Consider the following 23,888-nt stretch of genomic DNA (forward strand, 5'->3'; position numbering starts at 1 on the left):
CTGACTGAGGAGATGTTTTTGACCATGACAATTCTATTTTTGCTAGGCTGTTTTTTGCCTCTACTTTCTGCAACAGTTGTTCTAGATTTTAATCACATTGAGAGATGTAAGGATTCCCTGTACATGGGGACCCCACCGAGGGGCTTCACCGACAACAACCTGAAGAGGATCTGCCAACGTTACTCCGACAGACCTCGCTATGTGACCCTGTACGACCCCCAGAAGAGGATTCCCGTTTACTCAGCTTATACGTTCAAGAAAACAGAGGGAGACAGGCGCGTGGACTACCCATGGATGTTTGAGCCACAGGTGGGAGACTTGTCTTTGAGTAATAGTTTAAGTTTAGTCAAAGTGCAGGCATAGTAAAGAAAGACAAATCAGTTGTGATAATATGAGAATTATGTTTACTACTACAAGAATAAAGATGTACTTTCAAGAAAAATGTGGAATATTATGAAAATTAACGTAGTTATAATTACAAGTGTTGGTTTTAATATAGTAGTACAAATGATATTTGTCAAGTGAGTGTTGATGACCTATAGTTGCAACTTAATTCTTAAAATATTATGAATTGGATTCAGTTTAATTGTAGGCATGCACAATATAATCAACAAATAATATATCCTATATTGATCCAAGCGACCCTGCGGTATGAATGATCCTTTACCAGCTGCTACATTAAAGTGACAAACAAATTATTTCATCAATAATTGTAAGTCAATAAAATTATAAATACTATTCTGAAATGGGCTGTTGTGCAAACTAAGTAGACTTGTTACTTCAAGTATATTTTAATGCTAATACCTTTGTATTTGTTTTTTTTACAAAAAAAAAGGATTTTGAATGGTAACAAATGTATTTCTATACTCTGGTTTTACTATTTTGACTGAAGTGAAGCTTTCATTGGGAATAAACAATAATGGATTTGCACACTGTAAAATGTGTTAAGTTGATCTGACTTTTAAAAATCTAAGATCATTTCCTCATACAATTTAATATCGTTATCAGTCCAGGTTTACGTAAAATCACCTGTCGGCCATAGTAGAAACCTTTATAGTCTTCCTCTACAGCAAGAAAAGGGCCTAAAGTTAGACATTTTGTGCAAAACAAGGCTCTCACAAGTTGTTCAGAACGGGTTAAGTTGATCTAAACTGTTTTTGTATTTACTTCATTTTGTAAAGTTGTTCCAACATAAAAATGTGAAGTGGAATTAACTTGTTCTATTTAAGTGTAGGCTCTCATTCCCAGCATGTGTGTCTCCACAGCTGGCAGAAACTGACGGGAATGGAAACATGCAGCCCTTCCCCACCGGCTACCTGCACATGAAGTTCGAGGACAGCCAGGCCGTCCTGGACGACTACTCTGACGTGGTCCTGTACGAGAGGGGTCACCTGAACCCGGACCAGCACCAGTCCACGCCACACGACCGGGCCGCCACCTACACTCTGACCAACGTGGTCCCGCAGATCCGAGAGTTCAACATCGGGCCATGGCGCCAGTACGAGGAGCGGATCAGACTTCGCCTCAACAACTTCTGCCGCGGCGTGGCCTACATCGTGACCGGAGTGACCACCAGGGGCAACATGATCCGCAGGAACAACCAGGACCGGGTGGCCATCCCTGAAGATGTGTGGTCCGCCTACTGCTGCCCAGACTACGACCGCAACTCCCCGAGTGATGTCCGCATTCGCTTCCCCACCTACGGGGTCCTGGCCAAGAATGTCAAAGACGGAAACAGCGTCCACGAGATGCCGCTCATGGAACTTGAGAACTTCCTGAAAAGTAATTTGGATGTTGACCAGAACCTCCAGATCTTCTATGACAACTGCATCTCCCCTTCACCCCTCCCTCTGTACCTGCAACACACTATTTAAAAGCTCTATGGGTTGGGTTGGATCAATTACACAGAAAAAACACAAACTCTGACTTTAATTAAATGTAGTGCGTCAACACATTTCAAATAAATGTTTTAGGTTAGTTGAAAGCAATAATATTAAGTTTTAATACTAAATAGATTCAACTTAATATTATTGCTTTCAACTAACCTAATACAGTTATGTGAAATCTGTTGACATAATTAATTTGAATAAAGTCAACATTTCAGTTTTTTCAGTGTGCAGAAAATTGTCATAATTCACAGTAAAGTTAATTCAAAATTCCTCTTGCAGCTTAGTTATTCTTTTGGGGAAAAACGTTTTTGAATAACTGTTTCCTTTCATCATCTGTTATTTGACCAACAAATGATAAAGCAACGCATGTTACAGGAGAGCTGCTTTGTTGGGAGAGGGAATAAAATGTGTGGAAAGCTATTCAAATTGTCTCCTTTAATAAAGTATAGTTCATTCACGCGATTTGTGATTGTGTCATTGCTTTTCATTCTTGTCAAATGTCAGTGGTAAGCTTAGAAAAAGCTCCTTATCATCATATGTGAGTTTGAATGTTTAGTCAGTTATGAAAATTGGATTGGACCTCTATGGCTATCTGATGGGTTTTAGTGCGTTTAGTCATTGAGTTGATCTACTTGTAAAAGTATTTTGAATATCATATAAAATATTCCATGGTCAGTTGTATAACTTGTTGCAGGGTTACTGAAGTTTTAGAAAACCAACAGGATTTAGGAACCGTTAAAAATGTACCACCTTAATGCTATTTTTAGAAACAAAAGAGTGAGGATAATATATTAAAACATTAAATTGGTCAAAGATAACCTCTGTGAATATTATGTCATGGAGACTTTTCTTATTTTTGGTTTGAGGTATATGGTTTTATGTGATGCTGAAAATTACATTTATTTTTGAAATTCTAAAGAGGAAGATGCTTTCTGTTTTTTTTTCAGTCGGAAGCAGTCATTTTCTGATGCAGCAGACCTTTCTTACATATTATGGCCTTCACTGCCATCTAGTGACAAAGAAAAAATAATTTCCTGATATCACTTCTCCCAGAAAAACCAGCTGAGTATTATTGTCTGTAAAGGTAATCAGGTTGAGCGCAAAAGAGAAATACTATCAGTCATCTAAACGATTGTGCAATCTGTATATGATGATTCTGCTGTTATAACACAAATAATGCTGATAGATAGAGTGCATGTCAACCATAAGAGTTATTAGACAGTGCAAAGTTTAATAACTTGTTTGTTATTACAGCAATATTTCAGGGCAGATACTTTAAACCAAAATAAATGAATAAGATATGAAAAACAATTAAAAACTGCAGAAAGTTGCATTATTAACTGGTCTAAGGACATATTTCATTTGTTCTCTTCTGTAATGAATTCTTCTAGATTAATTAAAAACAACTTGCACCACCTTGCTTATTAAAGGGATCTATCTTTATTGTTTTTCCAAGGTAATTATCTGTTGCCTACCTGTGATAATTATAATGCTGAATACTTCATTTGGGAAGAAAATATCAACTGACGAGAGTGACATTTGAGAGGTAAAAAGAGCAATGTGGAGCTTTTTCACCAGCAATAACACAGAACTAAATGTATCTGTGGCCAAAAAAAGTTTTAATTGTTTCCACATCGGGGCTTAAACGAATGGAAATCCATGCAATAGCACAGATGCTTCATCCAAAAGCCCCAGTGCATCAGTCAGTTCCTGTATGTTGCCATAATATTGATTTATTGTGTACACAAGCTGAATAAATACATACCAGAGGTCAGTTCCCTTCATAAAACTGGTGCTGTTAGTTTTAGCTTTGGAATTCAAATCTCTGGATAACTTTAAAACCTCACAGAATGAGAGTCAGAACTCCGTATATTTGGTTATGTACAATGGAATTACGGGATTGTGGACATTTTGAGGATACATTAGAATGCCAGCTGTAAGCAAAAACATTTCAAACTGAAAAAATAAACAGTTTATGACGATTTAAAATCTTACCCACATCAATCAAACACCATGGTTCCTCTTTCTCTCCGTCTAGGCGGCCATCTTCTCTCTTAAAACAATAAGAACCAACATCAATCCTGCCACACTAGAAAAAGAAACACAGATTAGTATTATATTATAACAAGAAAAGCAGTAACTAAATGTTTTTCATGTTATAACAATATATGTTCACAACATACAAACGTATTACGTAATAACATTATACTATAGACATTCTTATAATCTGACATTTCTCACATTGACAAATTGATTTCACATAAAAAAATATATATTATAGGGGGATTACTTCAATTGTTATAACCAAGACAAAAGTGCATTTGCAACTCCACTGGTAGTCAAATGAATAACCATTGTATAGAAGTTTATGAAAAGAGGACCCCACTTCTCACTTGGTTTATTACCTCAGTAAACATTTTCCTTAATACATTTGTGTCCTCAATTGCTAGTTTGAAGTCTTATTGAATAAAGTAATGTGAGCAACCACCCACCGACCAATCACCCACGACCAATCACCCAACTACCCATCCATCCAACCAACCAATGAACGAACGAACCAACCAACCATCCATCCAACCAACCAACAAAAAGCGCAACAGTATAGTGGGGTACTTCCACCGACATGGCTTTAAAATGCAGTTTTCATTTTTGCATCGCTCACATTGTGACACAAACGGTTGAAAGCATTTGTTTAAGAATGTCTTTTAATGTTTTCCAGTTCAGATACACAACATACAGTGTGTAATAGCCTCTATTTGAAATAGAAATATTAACTTTAATTCTTTCAACTCCTTCTGGTCATTATGCTCTCTCACAGTATCTTGAGCTCAAGCAGTTTACTGAATTGGACTAAATGAAACAGACAAACAGGTGCAAGCCTTCACTTTACCATTTCAGCAATAAATGTAATAAGAAGATATTTGGATCCTTGAAATGTTTTTTTTTAAATATATATATATTTTTTCCTTACCTTAAGCCAACATCAAAACTGTAGTGTAAACATGTAAACTTGATGAGTGTGCTTCCGTCATCTGTTGGCTGTCCAAACGCTTGTTTAGAAAAGGAAATGTTGTTTTTATAACGCTGCTTTTGGACTAACATCAAAAAGGTTCAATAATCCCATAAACAGAATGTGCAGAGAAACTTGCAAAAGGTAGCAAAAACAACCACCATGATTAGAGTCAGAAATAAGACCAAAAGAGTACAAAGGATTCCAAAACCTCCCAATTATGACAATGCTCAAGACAATGTGAGACATTAACAATTAAATCCAACAGCATCACAAGTAAAATTCTCGATGTGTAGTTTGTTTTGAGCACACATGAAAACGTGCGCCCATTTTCATGTTTCATTCCTCAAAACATCCCAATGTCTCCGTCTTGTGTCGATTCCCTGCAGCTGTTCTTTGGCTTTTCAACCAATGAAAGGACTCAAACGCTGCCTCAATGATTGATGGGATAGTGCCATGTGTGTGATATGCTTTAGACAGGCATATTATCCAGTAAGAGCATTTGTATCACCACAAAATCTAGGCTAACCTGAGCTGTAAGCATTCCTTTTTTTGAGTATTTGTTGTCCTCAACCATGCTGTGATTTATTTTTTTCATTATTAACATATGTTAACAGATTCCTGTGCCCACAAACTATTGGAATTTGCCATTGAGATCTAGGAAAGAAAGGAGAATCAAACATACGCATGAGTGCTAAAATCATGTCACCTAAACTTGCACCTGTTGTCACAAAGAAAAGATCCGGCCAATCACTCAAACCAAACGACAAACATAATATTTACAAATTCCAGTTTGTTCTCTTACACTTAAAAAATGTACAGTTTTGTTTCATGTGTTGGTTTTTGTTCTTTTTGTCCTCGCAGCTCGCTCCAGTCCAGTGTGAGGGATGGCAGTCTGGCTCCAGAGTGTTGTTGACCTGAGCAGACCGGATACAGAACAAGGAGCGGGCGGGAATTCATCCCGCTCGCCTTGCTTTCGTGATATATGGTGTATGAGTAATGTCTGTCAATAAAGATTTAAATCAGGTTTTTTTAGAACACATCCTCAGTGCATCGACAGATGATATCATTGATCACTGCCGGCATTTGTCCAGTGTTGTCCTAATGTCACTGGGATTTTTTCCCCTCAGAATTGTCCAGAGTGCGACCTGTCTCTCGTTGTGCGAAAATATGTGAAACGCGCGTACAAGGCTTTCTCACCTTTGGACCGTCATAAATATATCTCCCACCCCACAGAAGGGAGAATCATGAAACAACAAAAGACGAAAAGATAACTGTCAGGCAGTCTTTGAAGAATTCGGTTAATGTCAGTCATAGACAAAAACCTTATTTAGACTATTCATGTAACGGAGTTTTTTTTTCTTTTGTAACTTAAAAAGTGCTATCTTCAGGTGAGATTGAGAGACAGTGACTGCGAAGTTGACAGTTGCAAAAGATACAGAGAAACAGAGCAAGAGAGGGAGAAGAGTCTTTCTGGTAGTTTTGCAGCACAGTCTCAGTGTCAGGACATGAACAAAATAAAGAGGACATATTTACTATCTGTTATAATCATATCATATAATCATAGTTTTACACAATATTCATCTCTTAATACTTTAATACCCTTTAGAAGTACCACAAAGTGCAGCTGATATTAAAATAGAAAATGTAAATGATTAAAAGAAAATAAAAAACTCAATGAAAAACAAGGCAAATCATTCAAATGGAAAACAAATATCTCTGTCCACACTCCTTAGAAAAGAAAAAACATCATGCAAATATCCCAGACAGCAAAGTAGCTAATAAAACTTTATATACTTTTTTTTTTCAAACAAGGATATATTGAATCTGATTTCCCTTTAAAGAAGAAGGGACCAGCCACAGTGCAACATTGAGTGTAATAATAATAATAATAAAAAAAGTGTGTGGATCAAACAGAAACATGAAGGGGTTGGCACTTTTTATGATGGTAATTCCTTTTGTAAGATACAGTCAGGATGGACCTCTCCAGGCGCTCCACTGGACGCCAGTGAAAGAGGAACTTTATCACAGTACTTGGCACCAAGAATGCTGGTAAAAACGAGATATCAGAATATCTTTTTTTTTCATTCATATCCTTACAATTTATTAATAATACATCATTTACATTTGTGTTTTTGTATAAAAGACTCCAAAAGGAAAACAGAGTCTAGAAGTGATTGCGAGGAACGAGGAGAGAAGTGGACGTGGAAATGGATTATGTGGATGGATTAATAAAAAGAGCTACGAGGGCAGATGCAGAGAGAGGAAGAGTTTGAGCCAGCGGAAAACAGAGAAGTGGTTTAATGGGCTGAGATGGAGATACAGACAGAGAGATAATGAGAGAGAAACAAATAAAGTAATGGACATGATTAGAGCCTGTGTGGCGGAGATGCAGCGAGTTCTAATGGGCAGCCTGGATTCCAGGTTGCGTCCCACAGACTGAGTGTGATTCAGTTATTTCCTGTACCGCCCAACAGTTGAAGCCCCAATCTGGAAATGTTCTGAAAGCAGCATTTGAGAGTATACAGATTATCAAAATAAAACAATATTTCTGACGGCAATACGGCCGCATTCTAACTGAAAACAGGTAGATACATTTGATAACAGAAGTTTAGAAATCAAGGGAAAACTCATGCTTAAAATGTCAAAGAGTTCATCCTTTTACTCCCAGCGCGGCAAATACAATTTTAACAAAAGTCTCCAAAATCAGAACAAAGAGACAGCTGTTGGGACATAGTGCTCAACACAGGGTGCCAAATTCCACTTCCAGATTGGGCCTTTAAAGCTGCAATTTGTAAGTTTCAAGAAATCACCGCTTTATGACAGACAGCTTGTTGGGCATATGCTGCCTCGCTCGCTGCTGCATGCTACTGTATTATCTTTTCGCTAAATGAACGGAAGTGAGCGTTCTATGTCAAACATAGTTTTGCACTGACACAACAACACATGCGCAAAAAACAACAGAGCTACACGTAAGATGTCTGATTCACGAGCTCAATACCTCTTAGAGAGAAGGAGAGCTTAAAGCTGTGGCTCACCTAAGCACGAGATACTGAAGGAGCTTCAACACGAGGAAGCAGTGTGTACCTACGATGACAGGCGTCTGGCAGAGGAGTGTGTTTCATCAACCCCCCACCTTTGATTTATGATAACATTTTAGAGGTATTTCGCTGCCTAAAATCTTACAAACTGCAGCTTTATTTGAGGGCTTAATGAGAAAAGACAAAGACAAGGAGAATGGTGAGGGTGGAGATTGTATGGAGCAGTTTGTGTGGTGTTTCTCTGTACGCCCAGAGTGGGGTAGCAGAGGTTGTGCCTGGTCCTATACACGGGTGGTGGAGTGTTGGTGTGGCAGGGCATTGTTGCTGTGGCTGGGGACGGGTGTGGTGGAGGGGGCCGGCACAGGGGGGTAAGTGTTGAAGGGGTGGAGGGGCTGCATGCTGCTGATGGTGCTGGGGATCATGGTGAGGGTGTTGGCTGTCATCAGTGGCACGTCCTCCGGGGCCCGCCGCAGGGCCAGCGTGTAGTCGGGGGGGCACACGGGGGGCCGCAGGGGTTCCAGGTCGCCGTGGATGCCGCGGGACGGGAGGGGCGTGCCGTGCTCCAGCTCCACCCTCTGCTGCTTCATCTGCAGCGACATCAGCTCCTCCTCCTGACTCAGCGCCAGGTCGTTGTGCGGTGGGGCCCCGACCACTCCCATGCCGACGCCCATGCCCATGCCCATGGTGGTGACGCGCTGCGGGGACAGTCGGCGGTGGCGTCTCTGCATGAGTTCGTGGCGCTTATCCCGTTTGTAGTAGAGCGCGGCGAAGGCCAGCACGTTGAGGAAGAGGAGCGAGGCGCCCACAGCCACCGTCACGCTCAGCTCCGTGGAGTAGTCCCTCGTCTCGTCAGGGAAGGGGGAGAAGCGGGGTCTCTCCGAGCCGTCGGGCTCAGGGTCGGGCGGGTAGGTGGAGATGCCGGTTGAGGGGTGCTTGGTGCCGGTACCGGGGCTTTTGGGGCCCTTCCAGCCTTTGTTGCCTCCGGGCGGCAGGCGGGTTGTGATGGGGCCGATGACCTCCTTGTGGAGGCTGTGCAGATGGGGCACCAGCTCCAGCCAGAAGGCCACCTTGTTGGCCCGGTAGTTGTCTCTGACGCGAGGCTTCAGTCCGATATGTAAGTACTGCTTGTCTTTGGAGCTGAACTTGGTCCAGATGACTTCTTCGAAGCGGTTGGGCTTGGTGTGGATGAACGTGGTGTCCTGAGGAACTGGTAGGTTGGGATCCCTGGAGGAAAGAAATAGCAGAATCAAAATAGTTCTTATGCTAAGAATTCATCCTCACTAGGACTTTTTTCACACTACCTCGCCTACCTCACTTGGTCCGGGCTTTCAGCCCTTTCGCCTTGATCCAAACCAAAACTACAGGTGTAAAACCTCCCAGGACCATAGTCAAACAAAAAGAGTAACCATGGTTCCATCTTTTGGATGGTTTGTACTTTCCGGCCAATTACAGGAAGTCCTGGCTATCCTCATGTAAGACTAGCAAAGCGCCTTTGGAGAACAGCTCTGTGCTTGGCAAGTGTGTGGTAAATAAAAAGAGAGGTGGATGTGGCGCCCTCAGAGCAGAGCAGGAGAGACATTAACAGTAAACTTGTCAAGTAGTAATAAAATGTACATTGTTGGTTTCAGTTTGTCTGTGAATAAGCACTGCATCTAGGAGGGAGGTGATTATTTGTTCAATATCCGAGTGGGGTTGTATTTGTAAACAAACCGCTTGTCTGAAACACGCCAGCGCCTTTAGCACTTCTGTGTCAGTCGGGTCCAGTCAGTAGCTTCTTCTAAGATTCTGCAGCTGGAAACTAACTGAGTAAAAGCGAACTAACTGAAACAAGCTTTACCCGGTGCAAGAGTGATGTTTCACAACAGATAAACATCGGCCACTGCCATTTGCCAATGGGGTCTTATTTTCTGATCGATTGCAGGTCTCTGTAGGTCAAAGGCAATCCAAAAGGCAAATATCATACACCAAATCAAGTCATCCCTAGTGTCTACATAAGTATACTTATATAGGCCTATGATTGGAAAAGAGAGCCTGTGTACGTAATTTAAATTGCAAGTAGGCCTATAGGGAGATGCAGGCAGCTCACATATGGCGCGTTTCCACTGCAGCGGGGTAGCCCCGTTTAAGCGTCCCTAAGCGTCCTCGCTCTGGCCTCGGACTGCCTCGCTGGCCGGCCCAGGCCGTGGCGCATTTCCATTACAGTTTAGGACCTGGGGTAGCAACGCAGTGTAGGCGGGGCGATCGGCTTTGTTTTTGTTCACATTTCGAGTTGTTCCGTCGAGCTCCCACTGGATTTGATCATCCCCAATGAGATGTAGGAACGTCGTCACCTCCTCGGTCGACCACGGTGTGCTTTTCTTAGAAGTAGCCATTTTTGTAGCTCCTCCGTTTACAAAATGCTGTGTAAAAAAATGCTGCAAGCTTGCTTCTAGATATATATGCGACGCTAGGGATGAACTCGTGCGCAATCTTGTGACGATTCTCTCTGACCAATCAGCAATCGAGAGTGTTGACGTCACTAGTTCAGCCCTGGCCCTGGTCTGATAGAACCACGATTTTATGAGGCCGGAAAAAGAGGGGAAAAGTACCCGCTAGCCGGTATAGGCTATATGGAAACGCCACCAAAAACCGGCCTGGCCGCTTGAGGACGGTTAAGGACGCTTAAACGGGGCTACCCGCTGCAGTGGAAACGCGCCAATAGATGATGACCTCAGAGCGTAGGGATCTCATGTAGCGATAAAAGGGAACTTGCATTACTGCAATGTAAAAAACTATCAAGATCAAATGTATATGAATGTAACAAAAAAACAAGTCTTCGTTCAACAGTTTAGGCATGAAAAGCCGGCCATTTATTTTTACACCTGTTGCTAATTCAGCAACAGAATAGACTGAAACCAAGAGATTATGTGCTATCAGAGCACCACCCTTGGAATTTGGCAGAAAGAAACAGCAGTTGTATGGAGCTAATGCTGCCAAAACTTCAATGTATGGCCTAATTTTCACTAACAAACCTAGTGTGGTTTGCCAATACAAAAGTCCATTACCAAATAAAAAAACGACATATCAAACAAATACCCAACACAGTTCTACTGCATCATGTTTATTTGTTAAATAGGACATATTATGGAAATTATCAGGTTCATATTTGTATTTTGTGCCCCAACTGTGACATTGTTACATGCTTTATTTTTCTCATACTGCCTGTGCTGCAGCACCTATTTTCACCCTCTGTCTGAAACTAGAGCCCAGTCTGCTCTGATTGGTTATCTGGCCGGCTATGTTGTTATTGGTCAGCCGCCTAAAGATGTCCCGCCCCTTAGCCTATTACAAACAATGTGTTGGAGCACTTGCCAATAGAAGAGTGAGTGTTACATAGTTATGTCATTATGTTACGGAAGTAAACTAGGGAGTCTAATGGAGGTGTTTCTGGCGGGGAGGGGGGGGGAGAGTGTGGGAGAGAAACTTGAGCCTTTGTAGACCATTCACAAAATCTCTATATCACACTACAGGAAAGGGAAAACCCCTAAAAGCAAAACAGGGCCCCTTTAAATTAGGAAGGAAATGAGCTCCATACAGGTGTTGCATGTCATATCACTCCCAACCCAAATGTTTTAAACTGCAATATTTTCAAAAGCTCAACAGATAATCACATCATTGAGAATATCTCCAAATCAAAACCCAACACCAACTTGATATTCCCCTTTAGCAGCCTAAACATGTGCCCACAGTTGGGAACTTGGCTAAGGAGACATTAGACTTGAGTATCCTGAAGCATGTGAGCTTGTTAGTACAGTACACACTGTGCAGTACTAAATGCACTTAATATCAGAAAGTATTTTTTTAGTTTGGCACCATACTAACCCTGTCTTGGCGAAGTTGGTCCAGTAGGTCATGACTACAGCACTGAGCATGACATCGTTCTTGGAGAAGTTGCAGGGGAACAGGTCAGTGGCTCCCACCATGGGGATCCCAAACACATAGGGGATCTCATCTCCGTGAGCAGCGTCGGCCCACTCCGGCCGGGCCTCCGTCTGACAGTGGTGGTGGAAGGTGTAGAAATAGACGGGCGACTGGAACTCGGCGTGCAGCTTGGCAGTGGCGACGGCCGGGGCCACCCACTGGTGGTCTGTGAACAGAGCCAGGAGGGTCTTCCTGCGCATGTCAGTGTTGTCCCGGTCAGCCCAGTCTGTGTACATGAACTTTATGGTTTCCCTGAGGATGTCTTTACCTTGGAAAAAATGAAAATGGTACGTGAGTATGTACGCAGTGCAACATTAGGTGACAGGATTAAAGGGTTAAATATAACTTAATATAAGTAATTTTATTGTAAATCTATGTCATCTCCACGGTGGTGCCTTCAACTTCCTGTCATAGAGCAGGAAAATAAATGTAGCTCTGTCTTTTTCATTGTAGTTTGAAGTACTTCTCCTTGCTAGAGGCTAACAACATGTGCAAGATTTGAATATTAAAGTAATAACATGTTTAAGGTAAAATAGCAGCGAAGGCTCTCTGACCGTCAGGGAATCCATACAGATTGTCCACAAAGTTGGAGATGGTGTAGTCAAACGTAGCTGATGATATTCCGTCTTCTCCTTCACTGTCGTCCACGAATTTCAGTCCCTCTCCTTGGTTGACACCCAGCAATATGTCGTAATTAAGGAACTCGCCCTGGTGTCACAACAAAAACAAAACAAAGGACTGCTAGGACAACAACACGATAACTATGTCATTGAGTCACCGTATCTGTGATCTGTGGACAGATATGTGGACAAGACCTCGATCATTTTTGCATTGTTGTCTTACCGTAAGATAAATGGAAATGTTTAGCCTCTTGTACGATATGCTTAATCATTTGTATGTCATTGACTTATTGTGCAATATAAATACATATTCATTGACATGAACCTGATCGCTTTGTTCAATATATGTTCTTGATCTCAATCCATTTTGGTGACCTTGAGATTGCCTGTTGTGTTTCCATGCATGTTTGTTTAGCAAAAAACTATTCCAACTATTTGAATTATCGATTATTCACTCCATGTCACTTTTACATGAACAAATATGCATTTTTTCAGCTTTTTATATAAAATTCAACTTTATATTTTTGGAGTTTGGACTGACAAAACAAGCCATTTAAAGACGTCTCCTTAGGACGTTAACAAACTGGGACGGATATTTTTCATTTTTAGACCAAACAAATAATTAATTAACGATTAACAACATTTTGCAAATATGATACTAAAATAAACTGCTGGGTGTTCCCTTACTTGATAATACTTGGACTTTGCACAGAGCCCAAAATTCCATTTCATTTATTGTTTTGGTTGCATGGTTCTTTATATATTACAATTATTTGAATATATCTTATTTTCGTTTTCCAATTCCAATGTCTGAACATTTCAAGAATCAGAAGTACATTGCTCTTTAAAAAGGGTGTACCGGTACCTGCATTATGAATATATTATACTTGTATCAGTGGCATACATTGGTCTTAAAATGACATTAATATTGTTTATTGTAGTTATCCCGACGGACAGTGCAATGACCCCTGACCTGCTGCATGAGGATCTCAGGGTCATCGGGCACCACGTCCCCGTCCACCACGGGTCCGAAGGCGATGTGGTAGCGGGCCGGCTGGATGTCTTGGTCCACCAGCTCCCGGAAACTCTTCTTCCTAAGGCAGTCCACCAGCTCAGCCATGTCCCCCAGGGTGCAGCCCACCTTCTTGGCCAGGATCTTGGTGTACATCATGGGTCGGTAGTTGACCGCCCAGCTGGAGATGGCCGAGCCACTCTGAGCGATGGCCCTCTGGAACAGGCCTACACACACAAATAGCCTCAATAGCAAACATACAATCACTTCCCCTCTCTCGGTTAAGTTTTCCCCTCTGACATACTTCTGCTAGCAGCTGATGGGGCCTTTAAGGCCTTCCAGTGTGAGTGATTTTAATAATGCATATGTGGAAGGAGGAGCATTTGTAGAGTATTATATAGGAGGCAAGATGAAGAAGATGTTTGGTTGCTTTTTATAGCCATGGAAAATCTTTGCGAGCATTAGGACAACGGAGCGCTTCCATTACATACAGCGAGAGACAGCGAGAGACAGCGGGAGGAAAGATGGAGGCCGCTCGGAACACAGCAGCGGTTTGATGGCCGCGTGTTGCATAAAGCGCAAAAGAGAGACAGTGAGAGAAAGAAAACTGCTCGCACTGTTGCACCGCTGCACTGTTATGTAAAGTGGCTTTCTGTCTCTCTGTTTTATCTGCAGATTCTGTCATTAATAATTAAGCCCCCCCATATTCCGCATGTGCCCCACCCCCGCTCCTCTCCCTGTGAAATCAATTAAGAAGCCTCTCAGCTGCAGCTCCAGTTCTACCCCTCATCTCATCTCTCCTCTGCACACACACAAACACAGCGTCTTTAAAAAATCGTCACAATCGTTCTTCAAAATGGAGTGGAAGACATATCTATGCATAACAACCCATGATGATAACGAGGATATACAAGCTTCACATTTCGATATGACACGAAGTTTTCACATTAGGACTGTAAATCTGGAGGGTTCCCGTGATTAGATTAAAAACAGATTCTTGTTTCAGTACACAGACGTGCTGTTTTCACTTTCTCTGTGCTACTGAAGGTTGTGTGTTATGAATTATGAAATGAAACCAGAATAAAGTGTGTTTAAGAATATAAAGTTAACTATAACTAGTTATATAATAACTAATTACCTTAACAAACAAAGACAAAAGGCAATTCCCCATTCCAAGCTCACATGAGCAAAACACATTTTCCATGATAAACAAAAGAAGCAAAACCTAGCAAATTCTTATGCATATTAAATACATAAATACATATTTAGTATTAAAACAAGATATAGGCATTTTAAAGTGATTATTTCCTCCTTAATGTTTTCAAACTTCAGATAGACGGAAATATTTGCATTCACGTGCACACACTTACCATGCACACGTTGAGAATCCAATTAAAAATGGTTTTTTCTTGTATCTGTTTAAGGTCAGTTTCTCAGATGGAAGGTGAGCAGTTCACCAATAACATACTCTGAGTATTAGGTAAAGTATAAAGTGCCGTTCACCTTCAGAGAATTAAGGATCAAACATTTGGTGGGTCCTACAAAGATCAGCCAAAAGTATAGTAGGGTCCGTAATAAGTACTGCAATGGTTTCCAGGTTAGAGGCTTGAGGACCTTTCCTTTTTTTACTGTAAAAAAATGTATACATAAAATATGAGCATGAAAATGCACCATTGCCTGTTAGAGGTGTCTGCTCTCTCGTGCCAGTCTACATTTAAAATGCTGGAAAAGACAAGAAATAAGGTTGGTCAGCAGTTCAAGCCATGTAAAGATATACAATTCACTAATGATGCAAAATATTATGCTGACTATATATCTAATAAATAATACATATGGAAAGTGGTTATAATGGTCGTCATTGAAAGTCCAAGTAAATGATATAAAAGTAAGTAATATATATACGTATGGACTTCTTATGCCTTAGCTAGACAGGATTAGTTTGAATGGAGGCGGACAGTACACAGAGATTCTAGAGCCTCGTGGAATGACGTTGTTTGGGATTATTACAGGGCTTGTATCCCTAGGTGAGTAATGATTTATGGCAAATATCCTACTGTTTTCCTCCATCTGCCATCGCGGTCCAGATTGGCAATCTGATTTGCTTTAAAATGACTCAATGTGTGCAATTCTGCATGTTTATTGAAAAAAATATCATTGCATATAGTGTGCGCCTTATCTCTGAAGATTGCATCCCTTCACTTTGGGGAATAACACATATATATATATATATATATATATATATATATGTATTATAGGGTATTCATTACAATTACTAACAAGCTCCTTGAAGAAATACACTACCCACACTGCTCTGAAATGTTAATCCCTTTTCTAGCAGGGTATATGACTGCTAATGTGACAATGACAGAGAAAAAAGAGCCTTACCTTCGGAGTGGTGGGAGAGGATGAGGAGGTTCACACAGGCGGCCCCGGCTCCCGAGCCAAAGATGGTGATTCTCTCTGGGTCCCCTCCGAAGTGGCCAATGTTTTCATTGAGCCAGCGCAGGGCCTGGATCTGGTCCAACAAGCCATAGTTCCCCTTAGCAGACTGGTCCCCTGTGCTCAGAAACCCTGCGGGGTGAATTAGAACAAACACTGAGTGAAAAAGAGAAAGAGAATACTGAATAAGTGTGGAAAACTAATTCAGGAGCACAGGACAACATCATCCTGTGTGTTTGTTTTAAAGAGGAACTATCCCACACAAACAGAAGATGGCATCCTGTCATTGTCAGCCTCCAACTCAGTCTGAGGAGATTTCAGAGAGCTCGCCAAATGACTCTATTTTTTAATACCCACGCTGGAAATACAACACAGTTAAGAGAACTTGTCAACAGATAGAGGAGGAGAGCAACAGAAGGCATGTATCACCCACTTCCAGGACACACATTCACACAGTAGGTGCACACCCACAACAAGAGAGAATAAGCTGAACAAAATGTCACACGGTTTTTGATCACTTGAGAAGACTGAATGTTTTCAGTAAACTGCGGATGCGGATGTGGATGTAATAATAAAAAAGCGCAAAACAGCAAGGTGGCCTACCCGTCTCTTAAGCCTCTCACATTCACTTTGTTGTTATGTTATTATATTATTATATTTTTCAGTTAAACATTTTTTTGCCATTTCTTGTGCATGAGCAGAATATTCCACAAAGGCCCATAACTCATACCAGAACTTGTTTTTTGTCACTTAAAGCTACATAATATAAGTTAATGTGGAAATTCACTCATACTGTAGGTACACACTAGTGATGGGAATTCCGGCTCTTCTTGGTGAGCCGGATCATTTGGCTCGGCTCACCAAGAAGAGCCGGCTCTTTCGGCTCCCAAACGGCTCTTCAGTTTACCACATATTATACCTTTTAATTAAATCAAATGTAGCCCTGTTTTGACTAATGATTTATATGTGTACACATATATCACTTAAATTATTCAATACATCCTTTGTACTGAAGTATTCAAAAGTAAAAATGACATGTTTAATATAAATGATTTGCTGTGGCCAAATGTTTTCATTGCATTTACAGACACGTGTAACTCTCTGATACCAGCCAATGAATGCACTGACTTGCTTGTCGAACCACGCTACACAAAACAGATAGCAACACCTATAAAAACTATTTAAAAAAAGGGGCTACTGTATCGACATTTTTAAATTATATTTAAAGAAAAGGCCCTGACAAAACAGCAGGGCTCTATTTCAGTAACTATTAGCTATAGAAAAAAAGACAGCAACAGCTGACATCAAATCTTTGCTGAGCCTAAGGATAATCATAAATAAATAACATAATGAAAATAAATATATTGCAATGCTCAAAACAGCAGCATCCAACCGTCTCTAATCCTTGGATATTACATGTCACCTGCATGCATGCACGGAGCAGCTGTAGCGCGGAGATCATCATCATCATTCTGTCTTGTATTACTTAAAGTGGACCTATCATGCTATATTTGAACAATATATTGTAGGGCCATATCTATATAAAGTATATATATGATTCTGTGAGCTGCAGCTGACCAATGCCGGAACAATACCTTAATTAATGCATCAACTAAGGTATCTCAATCATCATGACTTCTGAGTTATTAATGATGTTCATGTGTTCTTCATATAGATCTGCAGTTAAAGTGACAGGGCAAAAAACTGACCAGTTTCCAACAGCAATTCCAAGTGTTGTAATCATGATTAACTAAGCATTATTTTGTCATTACTTCATCATGATTGTGCCCCTTCAAATAAAGTGGTGATCTGTTCCGTCGTTTACACTGATAAATAACATATGATTAATGGCCTATGTGAAATCACCTTTATTAACCATTTGGTGCTCATGCATCAATCATCTTTGTGATCCCTTAAATAAAGTCAGCCCTTATGTCTATTTAGGCATCATGTATTTGGCAATATTACAAATAAAAATTAGATCATAATTTTGGACTTAAAGGTGGGGTAGGTAAGTTTGAGAAACCGGCTCGAGATACATTTTTTGTTATATTCCATGGAATGCTCTTAACATCCCGATAGCAATGAATATCTTAAGTGCTTTGACAAAAAATCCATACAAACATTCATCTGTGGAAGCCGTAGTACTGTAAAAAGCACGACCAATCATTTTAGCCGGCCCGGCTAAAATAACTGGATGGCCTACCTGCCTGTCAGCCTTTCATCTGTGCACACATTTATCTCGTGCCCTCATTGGTCATGAGCGCGTTCGTGTGTGTTGGAGGAGGGGCTCTGTAAGGAAGTGGCAGATTTTTTCCGGCTGTGTATTTTCAAATTCTAGCGCACTCAAGCTGGTTTCTCCAAAATTACCTACCCCACCTTTAATTTCAATTATCAATTATATAGTTAGGACTTTTTTTTATGAATCATACAGTATTATCTTAAAGCTCACAAACTATTAAAGATAACTCATTCATAATATTAACAAACATTAATTTATAATTCAAAGCCAACAAGATCACATTTTCACATATCATGTCACATAAGAAAGCAGTAAAAAATGTCGGCAAAGACACAAGATTAGGAGGCCTACTTTAGGGAGGAAGTGGATTACCACATAAAAATGTAAAGTATATGGGATCACACAGCAATGTGATCATACTTACCTGTACTTACTGTGAAATACAGAGGTTAATAAAAACAATATTTTTCGGGACTGTTAGGGAATAATTTGCTTAGGTATTCAACCTTTGACACAGTTCATAATTATTTTATTAATCTTTACCAATATATATTTTCTTTATGTATTGCATTTTAAATTATTTTATCCTTTTTATTCCTCCTTCACTGGATTCCTCAAAACCACCTGCAGAGAGAAGTAGTTTTAAATACTTGCGGCCTGTCCTATGTGGCATCTTTTAATTCATGAACCTGGGTCCTGCTGGTTTTAATCACACTTCATTTTATGAAAATGTGTTTCTTATTATGGTGTTTAAATTGTAATGTGGTAATCCACTTTCTCCCTAAAGTAGGCCTCCTAATCTTGTGTCTTTGCCGACATTTTTTACTGCTTTCTTATGTGACATGATATGTGAAAATGTGATACGATACGATATACTTTATTGTCCCCGTAAGGAAATTTGTTCTGGACTCCGTCCTGCAGTTCCGCATACATGTACATATACAAACATAGTGGACATTAAGAGACACACATATCATCAGTCATACACCGTTTGAACTAACACAATACACAGACGCACATACTGACAATGGCGACCTATTGCACTACCCTCATGGCCAACATTTAAAAAGTTAATTTCATTACATTTGACTACATTTCATTTCATGTGAATGTTAAGAAGCTTAATCGACATAGGTAGGAATGAGTGCTTATAGCGGTTCAGCCTGCTCTTGGGAACCCTGAATCTTCTACCAGAAGGTAGGAGCTGGAATTCTGGGTGGAGTATGTGGGTGGGATCAGACACCATTTTTTTTGCCTGTCTGATAATGGACTGCTCGTATATGTTTTGGAGAGATAGGTGTTTTTTAACCCCCATAATTTTCATAGCAGTCTGTACCAGGCGGGCGATCTGTGACTTTGACTGCACTGTCAAGTTACCATACCAGGCAGTGATACCATACCTAATGATGCTCTCCAACACTGCATGATAGAACAGTAACATGAACTGCTGGTCGACTCCGAAAGCCCGGAGTCGACGCAGAAAGTACAATCACTGTTGAAGTCTAGAGCACAGACCTTGAACATGCGCCTTCCAGCTGAGTGTATTATCTAGATGGACACCAAGGTACTTATAGGAGCTGACCTGAGTTATGGGTTCATTGTGGATAACCACCGGCCTAAGGTTACCCACTGCCTTTGGGCCCCACACCATCTCCTCAGTCTTCTTCACATTCAGCACTAGATGGTTAAAATCATCTTTATCAGTTTTTGAAGGAAGATGTGAGGCTGCAGTGTGTTAAAAGCCGAGCTGAAATCTACAAACAGTAGGTGTACATATGCCTTAGGGCAGGGGTATTCAACAAAAATTCAACGAGGTCCAGTTAGAGAAAATCTCCCCATGCAAAGGTCCGGAACGTCAAAATGTCTAACTTGCTTTATGAATTAGTGTGACATATATTGAAGTAGCCTGTAGCTTTATCAACGTCTGCATGTAATCAACAACTGACTGCCAATCAAATAAAGAAAGTACAATTCAAAAACAACAATATTTATTGTCAATTAACATTGAATTATACAGTAAATACTGTGGATATGTGTAATGTTCCTCTCGGGCTGCATTTAAAAATAAAATAGAGAAAATAAATAAAATATGTGCATCTCAAAAATGCTTAATTTTAGATAAATAAAATAAAGTATAGCAGCAGCTTGAGTTTCCCTTTTTCTTTGTTAACCGTTTCACATCATGACTTAATAGTTTCAGACGATTATAGAACAATATCAGTCTTTACACATCATAACAATAGAACAGTTTTAAAGTGTATCTTTCTTTCCCTCTTATATTGCAGTCCCTCACTCACTTTTTTTTAAATTCAGTGCGAGAATTGAGCTCGAGCTTGTCCTGCCAGGAGTTTGTAAATCTGGGCTGAAATTGTGTCAAGGCCAAACACATGCAGGTGCTCATTGGTTAGCCTCGGTTAGCCTGCCCTGGAATGATATTTAGTTTTCATTTTGATCCTGGTGGACTGATCATGGGCTCTGAGACTGCTTATTTTTTGTGACCTCAGTTCTGACTTGAGAGGGAATGTTTGGTCAAAGACTTTGTGTTTTGTCTCATAGTGGCGTTTTGGCACTTTTAATGAGCGCCACGGTCTCTGAACAAATGAGACACACTGGTTCTGTGCTCCCAGTGGGCAGGATGAACATGAATGAGTCCGTCCACTCAGGGTTAAAAGCTCTGTTCTCACTGTCCACTTTCCTCTTCTTGGAGAGTGCCATGTGTAATTATGTGTCTCTCCCTGTCTGCCGCTAACACGCCTGTTCACTCTCCTCTCCGCTTCTCTCCCTGTATCGCTAACTCTTCTCTTCACTCATTTTCCTCTTCGCTTCTCCCTGCCGCGATCTCGTCTCTTCTTCTGTGTTTCTCTCCCTGTATCGCTCACTCGTCTCTTTCGCCCGCTGTCGGCGGCGGTTAAAATAGAATTGCCCCGTCAAAATTGAAATCCCCTATTAATGTATTGATTATAGGTCCAGGTCCGTATAGGTCGGCGTCTGGGTCCGGATCCGGATCCGGACCGTGGTCCGCCTGTTACCGACCCCTGCCTTAGGGTCTTCCAGGTGTTTAGTGACCAGGTGTGTGATGCTATTTAGAGCATCGTCTGTGCCACGTCCTTGCTTGTAGACAAACTGAAAAGGGTCTAAATGTACATCAACCTCTTTCTTTAGCAGCGGCACCATGATCCTCTCAAAACATTTCATGACAATGGATGTCAATGCAACAGGCCTAAAATTATTGTTTACCTTTGGACAAGGTTATTCTGCAAATGTCTTGAGAAGGAATGCAGAGATGCCATCTGGCCCTTTGGCCTTCTTAGTACAGGTGTGTTTGAAAAGTGATTGGACCTTTAAAGGGTCAATCACCACCCTTTCATCCTGGTCAGTAGCAGAGATTGTCTCTAATACCTCATTCACACCAACGGTGTTTCAGGGCCGGTTCGGAGCTGGAGCTTGAAAAGCACCGGGTTTTCTGTTCACACCGCAGCGGAGCAGCCTCTTAGCTCCGGAATCCGGTTCATTTCGAGCACCAAAAAATTGTCCGGCCAGAGCAAAAGCACCGCATACGTCACGCTTACGTCGAGGCGGGGGCAGGGGCAGAGACAGATCAACTTCTGAACAACAACAAGAAGCCCGCGTTTTATCCAGTTTGTACACAACGATGGAGAAACTTAACAAGCAGCAGTGGTCCACTGAAGAGACCAGCTACCTACTGGGAATCTGGTCTTCCGAAGAGGTACAGAGGAAGCTGGAGCACAATGGGCCATTGTTGTTGTTGTCGGTGTCAGCTGTGAGGGGTTTCCGCGCGGTTTGGCTTTATGAAGCAGGCACGCAAACAATGACGCAATGACGCAGCACCAGTCGGACTCTGTGCAGTGTGAAAAGAGCCGGAGCTAAACCGAAGAACCGGTTCTGAACCTGAAAAGCTCTAGCACGGAGCTTGAACCGGAGTTGCGTTGGTGTGAATGAGGTATCAGATGTCTGTACATTCAGAGGGGAAGTCCTGGGTTTCAAATCTCATGTAAAAGTCACTCAGTTAATCCGTTTTTTTAGCTGGAGTCATATTTGTGATTGCCTTCATAGTGTCCCAAAGTTCCTTGGAGTTCATTGTAGAAAAGTTATGTTCAATAATTTCCTTATGTCTCTTTCTAGCTTCTCTGAGCATGTGGTTAAGCTCCTTTTGCACACATTTCAGTTGCGTTTTATCCCGGTTTTTAAAAGCTATATTTTTACGATTGATGCAGTCCTTAACATCTTTAGTTATGTATGGTTTGTTGTTGGGGTACACAGTTATTTCTTTCTGAGGCATCAATTGTCAATTGTATATAGTCAGTTACCATCTCAGTAGCATTATCCACGTCCATCTCAAGATACTCCACTCAGTAGAGAGAAAACATCCTTTAAGAGACTCTACAGTATGCTGTCACTAGTCCAAACCTTTACAGTCTTGGTCTGTGGTTTACTACGCTTGAGAACCGTTTTGTAGGTAGGTATAAGATGAACAGTGTTATGGTCCGATGGTCTGATCTTGTTGACTTTGAATTATAAATTAAAGTTTGTTAATATTATGAATGAGTTATCTTAAATGGTTTGTGAGCTTTAAGATAATACTGTATGATACATAAAAAAAAGTCCTAACTATATAATTGATAATTTAAATTAAGTCCAAAATTATGATCTCATTTTTATTTGTAATATTGCCAAATACATGATGCCTAAATAGACACAAGGGCTGACTTTATTTGAGGGATCACAAAGATGATTGATGCATGAGCACCAAATGGTTAATAAAGGTGATTTCACATAGGCCATTAATCATATGTTATTTATCCAACCCGGTATCACGGCAAGACGTGAACATGTGACGATTTACCATGCTGGGAGACGTGAAGATGTCACTATTTCGTCCCTTCAAACGTGACAGTTACACGGTATTGTTAACATGGCCCACCCAGTGGAGATATACCCGGAAATGCCAAGCAAATGCTACCCCAACGGTCGGTTGTTATTGTCAATATTAATATAATAATGATTTATTTTGTAATAGTCACACTCGATTACGCCGATGTTCTTGTTGCCCCAGCTGGTCGACACCTCTTTTAGCAGAAACAAAGGCTACATTAATGTATTAAATCGATGTTAATCCATGTGTGTGGATGTGGAATTAACGGACGTGACGTTGTGCGATTGCGTTGCCAGGCAACAGCTTCGGTTCATGTTAATTTACAAACTCTTCAACTAGTACCGTAGTTATAGTTAAAAACATTTTAGAAGGCCTCACGAAATACTTTAATGTACATTTTAATTTAAATGTGAAGAAATGTGTGTATAACAAAATACATCCATCATTAACAATACCGGAAACAGACGTAGGCAAGATCCTCAGCTCGGTGATTCGATGGTTTAGCCGCAATGCACGTTGGGAAATGGTGTTTATGCGATGTGAAATCCGAAAACATTTAAAAAAAATAAAATAATACTTTATTCCGAGTGTCATCACATAACGGCATTGTAATACACGGTTCAGCTGCATTAAATATTACATAGATATCTGCCGTAGTTCTCTATTTATAGAGCCCTGCTGAGAAGACTTTTAGACAAACAGGAAGAACTTCCGCCAAAACTGAAAACGTGATGTGGATCATAAATATATCACCAATTAAACAACATCTTCAATTTCTCTT

At 40.7% G+C, this 23,888-nt stretch overlaps 2 protein-coding genes across 3 annotated transcripts in view; one reads left to right on the plus strand and one right to left on the minus strand.

Annotated features, from left to right (window-relative positions):
* LOC117552943 (endonuclease domain-containing 1 protein) lies at positions 1-2,351 on the plus strand. Its single transcript, XM_034226659.1, has 2 exons — positions 1-309; positions 1,266-2,351. The coding sequence occupies exons 1-2, from the start codon at positions 13-15 to the stop codon at positions 1,872-1,874; spliced, it is 906 nt and encodes a 301-aa protein (XP_034082550.1). The 5' UTR covers positions 1-12; the 3' UTR covers positions 1,875-2,351.
* Positions 2,352-4,576: 2,225 nt separating this feature from the next.
* Positions 4,577-23,888, minus strand: part of nlgn2b (neuroligin 2b) — a 97,373-nt gene continuing 78,061 nt past the window's right edge. Inside the window, exons 5-9 of one of the 2 annotated variants that reach the window (XM_034226661.1) lie at positions 15,918-16,103; positions 13,494-13,759; positions 12,455-12,608; positions 11,802-12,162; positions 4,577-9,164 (exon numbers count right to left, since the gene is read on the minus strand). In XM_034226661.1, the coding sequence (XP_034082552.1) occupies positions 8,222-9,164; positions 11,802-12,162; positions 12,455-12,608; positions 13,494-13,759; positions 15,918-16,103 (1,910 nt within the window). In that variant the 3' untranslated portion in view covers positions 4,577-8,221. Of the gene's footprint in view, positions 9,165-11,801; positions 12,169-12,454; positions 12,609-13,493; positions 13,760-15,917; positions 16,104-23,888 lie in introns of both variants that reach the window. The other variant, XM_034226660.1, reaches the window with a different exon arrangement.

This window comes from Gymnodraco acuticeps, unplaced genomic scaffold, assembly GCF_902827175.1.
Source record: "Gymnodraco acuticeps unplaced genomic scaffold, fGymAcu1.1, whole genome shotgun sequence".
Taxonomy (NCBI): Eukaryota; Metazoa; Chordata; class Actinopteri; order Perciformes; family Bathydraconidae; genus Gymnodraco; species Gymnodraco acuticeps.